We start from the raw sequence: 12924 nt of genomic DNA on the forward strand, positions 1-12924 counted from the left end.
AACGCCATGTGTAAAGGCTATGACTACTTTGACTTCATTTTGCTCGGAAATGGTTTAGAAACTAAACCTCACAGTGGCCGTGTAGTTGGTGTGATCCTTCTCTATGTGGCACAGTAAAAAGGCCCCAGACTGTCATTTTGGAATGCCAACGGGCTTTAACTGGACTCCAGATTAAGAAAAAAAGAAGGCTCGCTCTCTTTAAGGGCATATTATTCTCAACTGATCACATTTGGAATAAACTCTACAGCCAAAATCCATTTTCCATGGTCGTTCTGAGCCCACTGCGTTCCCACCGCAGTTGAAGTTAGCGAAATCCAACAGAAAGTCAACCAACATTTGCTCAATGTTTTTATTTTAAAAAATATTTTTAAAGTGTGTGTGCGTGCACGCATGCGCTCACACGCTTGCATGCCTGAAAGTCATGGTGACGTCTGGCGGCCCCTAGTAGGACATTATTCAGAGGTGGCTTGTATTGCCTGCCTCTGCATCCCAGACCTAGTATTCCTTGGAGGTCCCCCATGTACTTGCCAGAGTCGACCCTGTTTAGCTTCCGAGATCTGACGAGATCAGGCTTGCCTGGGTTATCCTGGTCAGGACATTTGTTCAATTGTTTTCGAAAGGGCTCAGCCGTGCCCAATATTGATTGGATTAAAGATCTGATTACGAACACCAACTGGTAGGTAAAACATAGAATCAGAGTTGGAAGGGACCCCCAGGGTCACCTAGTTCAACCCCCTGCGCAATGCAGGAAACTCACAAATACCTCCCCCTAAATTCACAGGATCTTCATTGCTGTCATCTCCATCTCCGTTGGTAATTAAATACGAGCTTTAGAAAGCACACACTCATCTATAGATTTATCCACTTTTGTTCCACAGCCTGTAACATTCACTTTCTCCATCACAGCAGGGCAACGAGACCGAGTGAGAAAGAGGGCAAGGGGGGGAGAGCTGCCGGGTTTCACACCGTCGTTCCTGAAAAATGTGCTTCATATCTCTGCCCTCGCTTGGCAAAAGGACAGTGTGAAGCCTTTATTTTCTGTAAGCTCATTGGGATCTAGCCCTCAAATGCATGTTCCTGTCCAGGCATTCACCTGAGCCATAAAAAAGGGCCTTCCAAAGAGAGTTCCTTGGTGCACGTGCAGAGTTCTTCTACCACAACGGGACACTCAACAGAGGTTAAAGGCTTCCAAATCAGGAGGAATGGGAGTGGGGGAGGGGCAGAATGGACGGTCTACAATTTTTTCTAGCCTACAGTATTCTCCTCCCGCATGACTTCCGTCTTCACAGAGTCACATTCGCAGCAAAAGGTAATCTTCTCTCATTGTCAAAGGAAGAGGGAAAATGACTGAAGTGGATTTAGAATGACGAAGCTGCTGGAAGGCAGGGAGTGGGGCCAGGGGGCTCTTCTTGTGAGAACGGGTTTCCCTTTTTGCCTCAGTTTCTCTTGGACACAGTTATCCACGCTTCCTCCTTGGGTGAGGTGACTAGCTCATATTTGATGTCTATAACTTGTCCTTCCACGGGCTGCAGGTGCAGTTTCCTCACCACTGCACTCAGCAATACGGTAGCTACCATATAGGCAAACCTAGGAACCAAAAAGCAACAAGGTCGATTGTGGGAAGTCTAATTGTGAAGATCATGTGACACCCCCCACCCACCCAGGGCTGTTTTTGTAATAGGAGCTCCTTTGCATATTAGGCCATAGCCAATCCTCCAAGAGCTTACAGGGCTCTTCGTACAGGACCTACTGTAAGCTCCAGGAGGATTGGTTACATCAGGGGCGTGGCCTAATATGCAGAGGAGCTCCAGCTACAAAAAGAGCCCTGCCCCCATCCCAGTTACTTGGAGTCTGAGGAAAATCATCATTGATAGAAAGGATTTCTGTCAGCAAAGTGGGGCTTCGAGTCTTCCCTTTGTACCACAGTCCAAAATCATAGAATCATAGAGTTGGAAGAAGAAGGAGAAGAAGGAAAAGAAGAAGATCATAGATTTATACCCCACCCTTCTCTCTGAATCAGAGTCTCAGAGCGGCTTACAATCTCCTTTATCTTCTTCCTTCACAACAGAAACACTGTGAGGTAGGTGGGGCTGAGAGAGCTCTCCCACAAGCTGCCCTTTCAAGGACAACCCTTGAGAGAGCTATGGCGGACCCAAGGCCATTTCAGGAGGAGTGGGGAATCAAACCCGGTTCTCCCAGATAAGAGTCTGCACACTTAACCACTACACCAGACTCCACAGTCATCTAATCCAACCTGCACAATGCAGGAGATTCACAAATATCTGCTCCCACTCCCCCCAGTGACCCCTGTTCCATGTGTAGAAGATGGCAAAACCCCTCTAGGCCCCCTGGTCAAACTGCCCTGGAGAAAATTGCTTCCTGATACCAATGTGGTGATCAGCATTTCCCTGGTCATGTAAAAAACAGCCATGAGGAGAAGGAGAAGACCAAGAAGAAGAGGAGGAGGAGGAGATTGGATTTATACCCCACCCTTCACTACCCAAAGGAGTCTCAGAGCAGCTTACAATCTCCTTTCCCTTTCCTTCCCCACAATAGACACTCTATGAGTTAGGTGGGGCTGAGAGCTCTGACAAAAACTGCTCTTTGCAGAACAGCTCTGACAGAGTTGTGACTGACCCAAGATTGCTCCAGCAGCTGCATGTGGAGAAGTGGGGAATCAAACCTGGCTCTCCCAGATAAGAGTCCAAGCCCTTAACCACCACACCAAACTGGCTCTCACTCTAAGCACTGATGCAACCCTTCCTGCTCTCCCTCTCATGATCTGCCTAAGTTCACAGAATCAGCTTTTCTGCATGACCCCTGAAATACTGCTCCTGGGGCCAAGTGGGGACCCCAGAATAGGGGTATGGGGGGCGGGGGAGAGAATCAGTGAAAACCATTTCCCTGTCTGTTGAGGGAATTTTTTCCTCTGGACAAATTCTAGCAACTTGCAGAAATTCCAACGCCATCAGAAACAAACTCCCAATCACCACCCTTAACGCCCAAGACCAGGGGTGGAATTCTAGCAGGAGCTCCTTTGCATATTAGGCCACACACCCCTGATGAGCCAATCCTCCAAGAGCCTACAAGGCTTTTTTTTGTAAGCTCTTGGAGGATTGGCTACATCAAGGGGGAGTGGCCTAATATGCAAAGGAGCTCCTGCTAGAATCCCACCCCTGCCCAAGACATATTTTTGGTTTTCTCACCTCAGCTCGGGGCACTCCTGGCTCCCTGAAAAGCCCAAGAGAGAAAGATTTTTCATGGCAGTTTCATCGTTGAATCTGTCTGGATCAAACCTACAAAAGGGGAGGTGGGAAGAGATAAAAACAGACATTAGCTACCTGCTTTAAAACTACATTTGGTGGAAAGTCAGGAGCTGAAGTGCTCTGTAATGCACAAGATTCTACCACGAGTGTATCTGCATCAGATCAATACTGTTTTGCATCTCCCCCCCCCCCCCCCAATTTTGTACAGTTTGGTTACACTGCAGCAATCTGATTTCTCTGCTCTTCCCTCCTCCTTCCCTGCGAGATGTTTCCTTCCAATTTTTTCTCAGCCCAGCTGGCCTGTGAATGAATGTGTGTGCGTGTGCAGAAGCTGATGAGTCATTAGAAAGCAGAGCGCTTGTTTCACCAGCAGGTCAGTGGGGGGGTTTCAAACAAGCAATTACACTCTGCCTCGCCTAAATTAACGTGAGGTTCCCACCGTCAGAGGATCGACAAGGCAACAAGACGATGACAGGCTATTTACTTCGCAGGGAGGAAAAAGGGAAAAAACCACATTCATTGTAGCAGATAACACAGATTAAAGGACGCGCTATGGCACAAGCAATTATTTCATCAGGCATTGGATTTACTACTGAACCTCCTTTGACTACCATCCCTCACTGTGTCCACCTTAAAGTCAACAGGCAGATTATGAAAATAGCTCACAATCGCTTGCAGCCATCTTTTAAATCCAGCACACAATGGGGTGTTAGCCATCCCTCTGTGGGCTTTGCAGAATTAAGAGTTTCCCACTTCTTTCTCCCACCAAATTCTGTTCTGAAGGGGAGTATGTCGGCAGGGCTTTTTTTGTAGCAGGAACTCCTTTGCATATTAGGCCACACACCCTTGATGTAGCCAATCCTCCTGGAGCTTACAGTAGGCCCTGTACTGAGAGCCCTGTAAACTCTTGGAGGATTGGCTACATCAGGGGAAGTGGCCTAATATGCAAAGGAGTTCCTGCTACAAAAAAAGCCGTAGATGTCAGCAGACACAGGGAGAGCACAGAGGGTAAAGTCAAGATCTGAAGGGGGAATGGGTGGGAATTGCTGCCCCCTCTTCCAAAGAATACCATTAAGTCTTGGGGACTTTATGGTTGTATGCATCTTTATACACTAAATCACGGGTGGCCAAATTGTGGCTTGGGAGCCACATGTGGCTCTTTCACACATATTGTGTGGCTCTCAAAGTCCCTACCACCCTGCCAGCCAATTTGGAGCCTCAGGTCCCCCCACCCCACCCCGTGTAGCTGTCAGATAAGAGATGCAGATTCTCGATTCCTGGGTGCATGATGCCTGGATCAGGACCACAGCATACACAGAGAAGAGGCTTCAGCTTTCTCTCCCATGCTTTCCCAACTTGAAGTGATCCGGGGTGGGGAGGGGTGCTATTTTGCTGACTGGGAATGACCAGGCATTTCCTGTACCTTACATCAGACTGTTATACATGGGGAAGACCTCAGACCTGTGGATGGATGGAAGGGAGGGAGGGAGGGAGAGGAAGACGGAGAAAGGAAGGAAGGAAAATAGATGGGAAAAGAGAGGTGTAAAGAAAGGAACTTTAACTTTAAATGTGTTCTCCAAGCTACCAGCCGGCTTGGCAAAGTGATTTAAATAGAGAAATGCTTTCTCCAAGCCAGCCAATGCAGGTTGGGGCTTTGAGAGCCACACAATGTGTGTGAAAGAGTCACATGTGGCTCCCCAGTTTGGCCACCCCTGTGATGTAACATGTGAATTTGGCCCTGAAGATAAGTTACCTCAGCTTGTCTAATAATAAGGCTAGTTCTGAGCCTTCACTGAATGAGCAGTTTACGTCAGCCATTTTTAAAACTGGCACAGCCTCCACCATTTTATTTTTCCTTGTGCATCTGCTGTTGCCAAAGATATCAGCACCCCCCCCACACACACACAATGCTTTTGGATTCTCAGTTTCTTCTTTGCTTCCTTGTTCCGACATTGCAGCTACAGCTGCGAGAGGCAGAACAGGGCCCTCAGAGAATTTTTTTATTCAATTAGGCCTAGTGTCTTTCCTCCCTGAATTAAATCAGTGACCCAGTTCATTTCCATCCTCCCCCAACACCAAAACTATGTTAAGAGTTGCCATCTGGAGGCTGAAGTGAGCTACGGCATTTCCTTTCTGGCTATGGAATCCAAATTTTGAAATTAGTCCCTTTTTTAAAAAAGAAAAAGAAAAGTTCATTCCTGGAAATATTGAGGTTGCACCTCCGTTTCCTTCAACAACAAACTCCTTGAGTGACATTTCCTCCTCTGAGCCATGATGTTATGAACTGAGATTTCAACACAGCTGACCTTATTTTTTTTCCTTATAAACAATAGCTATATACAGCATTTACTGTGGAAGATCATGAACATTTTTAAAAAGGAAGCTTTTGATTTTTTTTTTTAAAAAGAAAACGCAACAGAAAGCATTCTGAGAGATCACATTTCCCGTCACGTCATCTCACTTTGGAAGCAAACATGTCTGCAAATCTTAACTAGGTTCACCAGGTCCCCCCAACCACTGGTGGGGGATGAGGGGGTAGGGTTGCCAGTTCCATTAAAGGAAACTCCTGGAGATTTGGGGCCACCATATTGTTAACTATTGTCCACTTCAAAAAAAATCCTGTCTGTGGAAAATGTACTAGTTAATGAAAGGATTTCTCTTAGAATCATAGAGTTGGAAGGGACCTCTAGGGTCATCTAGTCCAACCCCCTGCACAATGCAGGAAACTCACAAACACCTCCCCCTAAATTCACAGGATCTTCATTGCTGTCAGATGGCCATCTAGCCTCTGTTTAAAAACTTCCAAGGAAGGAGAGCCCACCACCTCCCGAGGAAGCCCGTTCTGCTCAGGAACCGCTCTAACGGTCAAGAAGTTCTTCCTAATGTTGACCCGGAAACTCTTTTGATTTAATTTCAACCCACTGGTTCTGGTCGTACCTTCTGGGGCCACAGAAAACAATTCCACACCATCCTCTAAATGACAGCCCTTCAAGTACTTCAAGATGGTGATCATATCACCTCTCAGCTGCCTCCTTTCCAGGCTAAACATCCCCAGCTCCTTCAACCTTTCCTCACAGGACTTGGTCTCCAGACCCCTCACCATCTTCGTCACCCTCCTCTGAACCCGTTCCAGCTTGTCTATATCCTTCTTAAAATGTGTTGCCCAAAACTGAATACAATACTCCACATGAGGTCTTACCAGAGCAGAGTGAAGTGATACCATCACATCATGTGATCTGGACACTATACTTCTGTTGATACAGCCCAAAATTGCATTTGCCTTTTTAGCCGCTGCATCACACTGTTGACTAATGTTCAGCATATGATCCACTAAGACCCCTAGATCCTTTTTGCACATATTACTGCTAAGACTTCATACCCTCCTTATATGTTCTGTTTTTGCCATGTTGAGCACCGCCTCCCTCAGAAGAGAAGACTGAGGAAAAGTAGGACTTGAGCAGTTCCGCCCTTTCTTCATTACCTGTTTCAATTTGACTTTCTTGCCCTCACAATGGGCCTACCATGTCCTTGTACTTTTTCTTATTCTGAACATAAGAAAAGAACCCTTTTTTTGTTTTTAGCATATTTGGCCAGTCTAAGCTCATACTGAGGTTTAGGTTTCCTAACTTTTTCTCTACAAGCACTGGTGATTTGTTTATATTCATCCTTGGTTATAAGGCCCTCCTTCCAATTCCTAAAGGAGTCTTTTTTATTTCTCAAGTCTTTAGAGAGCTTTTTTATGGAGCCACTTCAGCTTCTTTAGGCTTTTTCCATTTTTTCTTCTCATAGGAATCATCTGTGATTGCACTTTCAGTATTTCGCTTTTAAGACACTCCCACACCTCCTGAACCCCCTTCCTCCTAAGTATTTCTGACCCAGCATAGTTATAAGTTTATCAGAGTTTGCCTTTCTGAAGTCCAACCTATAAGTCTGACTACGTATAGCTTTTCCCTTCCCTAAGACTGTAAATTGCAAAATCACATGGTCACTACTGCCCAGGGTGCCCACTATTTCCACTTCTTCAATCAATTCTTCCTTGTTGGTGAGAATCAAATCCAAAATAGCAGATCCCCTTGTTTCCTTCTTCACTTTCTGGACAAGGAAGTTGTCAGCAAGACAAGTCAGGAATCTATTTGACTTTTCATTTTTAGCAGATTTCTGGGTAACTGAAATCTCCCATGATCACTGTATCCCTTCTCTTGGAGAACTTTGCAATCTGCTGTAGAAGTATCTCATCCAAGTCCTCTGCCTGACTTGGTGGTCTATATAGCAGACCTCCACAATAATATCAGTTATTTCGTACTCCTTTTATTTTTACCCAGAGACTCTCAACTGAGCTGCCATGCTCAGATTCATGTATTTCCTCAAAAGTATATACCTCCTTTACATATACTGCTATGCCTCCACCCTTTCTCATTTGCCTGTCTCTTTTAAATAAGTTGTACCCCTGAATTCTAATATTTCAGTTGTGAGTGTCATCCCACCAAGTTTCAGTAAGGCCTATTATGTCATAGACTCCTTCCTTTATGACTTACAGTTTCTCCTGTTTGTTTCCCATACTCTGTGCATTAGCGTAGAAACATCGGAATCCACGTTTTATGCATCCCGAGGGTTTCGTTTTCGTACAAGCCTGCAAGTTAACATTATCTAGCGTATGCACCACTCTTTGCAAATCTTTAATGTTCTTAGTTGTGTTATTTTTCATTTTCAAACACATCATCTGGTCCAGGGGTCATTTTGTAGAAAAAAAGGTGCCAGAGTTCATTAGCACACATTTGCATAACTCATTTGCATATGCCACACACCCCTGACATCACCGGAAGGTGTACTAAATTCTATCAGCTCAGCATCTACCTGAAAGTGCTGCCTGAATTATCATTGTCATAATTACTCCCTTACTCCCTTTACACTTTTTAAATTACTTTCTCCTGTGCGGCCACAGTGGCATGAGGAAGATTTGCATTTGTCTGCTTTACATGATTTGGTTATTTTCCCTTTTTTTGTGTGGAGAAAAATATTAGAAAGGGGTTTTTTGAACAGTGGAGCTCAGAAGCTCAGTATTTTTTGGAGCGGGTGGGGAGGGGGGAGAAAGAAAGCGCAATAAAATTTAGAGGTTCTGGAGCTCTTGCCTAAAATGAGGCCTGATCTGGCCTAAAGTGGTGCAGTTTACCCAGGGCAGTACCACACAATAGGCCAGAATTACCATTTCCAAACCAGGAAAGGGAAAAAGAAAATCACAAAAACCTATGATGAAGTTGCTAGAGTTTCATACTTGTAAGGCAACGGCCAGGCTGAGCTGTCCTGCAGCACCACACCGAGGGCATACAGCACCAGGGTCTGAAATAGAATTAAAAACAGATCACTTCCACCAGTCCAAATGACACAGCATTGGCATATAAACCTTAATTCATTCTCAGCTTTAGATTATATTATCAAAACTTTCGCAGCCACCAAGGCAGCTAAAAGTTAAATAAAACTTTATATAACAAATATCCTAAAAATCATTAAATCCAGAACCAAAATTCATGTTCGAAGCATATAAAACAGAAATTGAAAGACATGGCAGGAAGGAGGGATCATAAACAAAAAACCCCCAGACAAAACAGACAAGTCTTCACCTGGAGGGAGAAGATGGTGTCAGAAGTGGACAGATGAATATCTTGGGAGAGAGAATCTCCTAAATTTGGTGCCATGGCCAAGAAGACACTCTCTTGGGTTGGTACCCCACCTAACCTCAGGCAGAGGGGTATCCAAACAATCCCTCAATCTCCCTCCCCACTCTATCACCAATCAGTTTTCAGTCTGAACTGGAAACACACCAAACCCAATATTCCATCTCTTGTTAATACAGGATGATTTTTGTGAGGATGGCAAAGAGCCCAGTAGCACCTTTAAGACTAACACATTTTATTGTCGCATAAGCCTCCAAGAAACACAACTCTCTTCGTCAGATGTTTCTCGGAAGCTTATGCTACAACACAATGTGTTGGTCTTAAAGGTGCTACTGGACTCTGCTATTTTTTCAGCAACAAATATGACTAAGTCCTCTGAAACTGTAAGGATGGATTTGGGTGTAGGGATGTGACAACTTTCATCAGAATCCTACTCTTAAACGAGAATGACACGAAACAATAAAATAAGTAAGCACATCTTCACATCCCCTTTTCAGTTATGGCAGCACTGATGCACAGGAAAAGAGAGTTATTTATGTTCTGCTGTGTCAGTTTAAAAGCTCCACACTCTCCACACTGTCTCCCCGGACATCATAATAATGAATGAAAGATGAGCATCTGCCAATAAGCAGGGATGGAATTCTAGCAGGAGCTCCTTTGCATATCAGGCCACATACCCTTGATGTAGCCAATCCTCCAAGAGCTTACAAGGCTCTTTTTTGTAAGCTCTTGGAGGATTGGCTACATCAGAGGTGTGTGACCTAATATGCAAAGGAGCTCCTGCTAGAATTCCAGCCCTGCCAATAAGGAACGGAGCCCTACCTCTTTTGGAATAACGTGCTGGTCAACCTTGCCCTCGAGCTCCTGCAGCCGGGCAGCGATGGGCGTCAGCTTCGAGGTCCTCACCGTCTCACACAGGACCTGCCGGCAGTATCTGCAAAGAAGCATCTATTAAAAGTTTTGTACCAAATAAAATGGAACACCACATGCTTCCATGGATTCCAAAGGTTTCTTGGATTCCGAAACACCAGGAAAAAGAAATTGTTCAATGTTGAACAGTACCGGCCCTAGGGTGTGTGGAGCCCCAGGCAGGCTCCCCCCACCGCCGGATCTGACATCAATGAGACCTTGTTGGGCTGGACAATGCGTGTCATATAATGTAATATATATAATGCCAGGTAGCGGAGATATAAACTTTATAAAGGACACACACAAGCACAATTAAAAGATTTTTTAAAAAAAGATGCTTAAAAGATTAGCACTCTTACAATACTTTGTATATTTATCAGTCTCTGATAACTGACACCTCTTGCTCTAAATTACTGCATCAACATCTTGAGGTAACGTCCGTGCTGTAGCAACTCTGGGTATGCTGTTCAGGTGTGGGTGTATAAGTTGAAAACCTACTTTTGATTTATTGACAATCATTACAGAAATCTGATGGTCAATGCTTTGAGCCTAAGACTCAAGGGAAACATGAAATGGCTGGGCATTGTAAGATTTTGTACATAAGTTGTTTCATGTGCTGGTCAGCCAATGGAGAAAATAGAGGTTTTGCTCTGTAGCTCCTGTGTGATTGAGCAAGCCTGGCAAAAGGAAGCAAGAGAGAGAGAAGAAAGCAGATGACAGCGAAGTGCTCACGGGCCTGATAAGAGCCCTCTGGGGACCTGATCCAGCCCTTGGGCCACATGTTTGACACCCCTCATTTAAACCAGGTTGCCTCTTCACCCACTTCCAAATTATAAGAGGGCGCTTTTTGGGTTTTTTTAACTTTTCAAATATTTTATTATAAGCTATGTTGACAATACAGAACATGTATTGAAGAATCATTTAAGTAACATCCAACAGAAACTACTGAACATATTAGCACAATAAATCTTATACTGTACAACTAGAAAACTCCATATGACAAAGACATCAAGAGCAAAAATCCACTTCATGTAACCTAGATTACTATCCAAGGTTTGATACTCAAAACACTTTTCAATAATGACATGGAAGCAGTGTCTGACATAAACCCAAATCCAATGGGGGAAAAAATTAAAAAGAGAGAAAAAGAGAGAGAGAATTAAAAAAATAAAAAGACATAAATGAAACAAGTAAGACATAATTAAGACCAAGAATAGATCTAATTTAAAGATTTCTAGAGAAAGAGGAAAGGAAAGGTCCCCTGTGCAAGCACCAGTTGTTTCTGACTCTGGGGTGACATTGCTTTCAGAGCGTTTTCATGGCAGACTTTTTACGGGGTGGTTTGCCATTGCCTTCCCCAGTCATCTACGCTTTCCCCCCAGCAAGCTGGGTACTCATTTTACCAACCTTGGAAAGATGGAAGGCTGAGTTAACCTCGAGCCAGCTACCTGAAAACCCAGCTTCCGCCGGGGATCAAACTCAGGTTGTGAGCAGAGCTTAGGACTGCAGTACTGTAGCTTTAACACTCTGCGCCATGGGGCTCTTGCCTAGAGAAAGAATCCATCTATAAATTAGGTTGTCTAGCAGGATATCATGAGTTGAAATATACTCCATAAATGGGAACTATTTTTCCTCAAAATAAGTAGATTTAAAGAGGGTCTTCTTGATTTGCTTAAACCACTGGTGGCACTGATAGGGACACAATTCTAAACTATGAAAGTGAAAAGGAAACAGATGTGGGAGAAAGGAGGATGTGGGCAGCAGGCACGAGTGATCCAGCTGCATGCCCCTGCTTTCTTAAACTCCCCCCCCCCCTTTGGTGATCAGGGTTCTGGCTGCACCAGCCCACTGGCAGTGAAAAAGAAGTGAAGTTTCACACACACACCTGAGCTGCTCGATTTTCGCATACGTGATGGGTCCCTTTCCGAGAATTTGGTCCAGCTCTTTGTAAAGCTTCTGCTGAACTTCTTTGGAAGTAGTCAAGAAGTACACTGCCCAAGTGCACACTGCCCGCAAGGGGAGGAAAGGGGGGGAAAGCATCAGAGAAAGGAAAAAAAAAATACAGGTTTTGTCAACAGCTCTTTTCTTTCAATTTACCATTCTTGTACGATAGCTGGGGAAAAAAATAATAACCTGTAATGGAGAAGTCGGGCCCTGTGAAGTGGTGCTTCCCACAAGGAGAGAATGAAGTTGGAGGGTGGCATCTCAGCCAGAAGAAAGGCTACTTAGGGGATGGCTGAACCCATCCCAATGAACTCACAGCAGAGGCAAACACATACAGATCAAAAGCACTAAATTATGGCTATCCAGGAAGGAAGAAATCTAAGACAAAGTGTTCTCGGTGCAAAAACAAACCCTCACATTTTTATCTGCAGATAACAGCTTCACTTGCATCTGATAAAAGTAGGGAATGCCTAGAGAAACTTGTCCCCTCTAAATTTTTTAAAAGGTTCGTTTAAAAGGTATAACGGGGTTTTTTAAACATTTTTGAAAGGCAAGAACATCCCTGCAGTGGATGTGTGATGTTTTATAAAGACGACGACGACCATAGATTTATACCCCGCCCTTTTCTCTGAATCAGAGTCTCAGAGTGGCTCACAATCTCTTTTATCTTCCTCCCCCACAACAGACACCTTGTGAGGTGGATGGGGCTGAGAGAGCTCTCCCAGAAGCTGCCCTTTCAAGGACAACTCTGTGAGAGCTATGGCTGACCCAAGGCTATTCCAGCAGCTGCAGGTGGAGGAGTGGAGAATCAAACCCGGTTCTTCCAGATAAGAGTCCACTCACTTAACTACTACACCAAACCAAAACACCCATTATGTACTTACACTTGGCAGTGATTATAGACCCTGCCAGGGAGAATATCATTGTGTCTTCCAATACCTAGGAAACAAAATTCAGACTATGATCATTTTCTCACAAGCCCACCAAACTTGTATGTTTTCCCATCTACACTTAGGTGTCCACAAGAGAGCAATTCATGCCTTCCTAGGGCTACCACAGGTCGGGAAAACAGAGCAGGACCAAAAGCTTATGTACCTCCCCATATGCCGCAGTCCCAATTTGAAGAGATTCAT

At 44.5% G+C, this 12924-nt stretch overlaps 1 protein-coding gene across 1 annotated transcript in view; it reads right to left on the reverse strand.

Moving 5' to 3' along the window:
- Window positions 1–335: 335 nt before the first annotated feature.
- Window positions 336–12924, reverse strand: part of LOC132585286 (cytochrome P450 20A1) — a 46184-nt gene continuing 33595 nt past the window's right edge. The window contains exons 8-13 of the mRNA XM_060257092.1: window positions 12676–12730; window positions 11733–11853; window positions 9761–9872; window positions 8539–8603; window positions 3207–3296; window positions 336–1587 (exon numbers count right to left, since the gene is read on the reverse strand). Coding sequence (XP_060113075.1) covers window positions 1437–1587; window positions 3207–3296; window positions 8539–8603; window positions 9761–9872; window positions 11733–11853; window positions 12676–12730 — 594 coding nt within the window. The 3' untranslated portion in view covers window positions 336–1436. The remainder of the gene's footprint in view (window positions 1588–3206; window positions 3297–8538; window positions 8604–9760; window positions 9873–11732; window positions 11854–12675; window positions 12731–12924) is intronic.

This window comes from Heteronotia binoei, chromosome 16 (genome assembly GCF_032191835.1).
Source record: "Heteronotia binoei isolate CCM8104 ecotype False Entrance Well chromosome 16, APGP_CSIRO_Hbin_v1, whole genome shotgun sequence".
Taxonomy (NCBI): domain Eukaryota; kingdom Metazoa; phylum Chordata; class Lepidosauria; order Squamata; family Gekkonidae; genus Heteronotia; species Heteronotia binoei.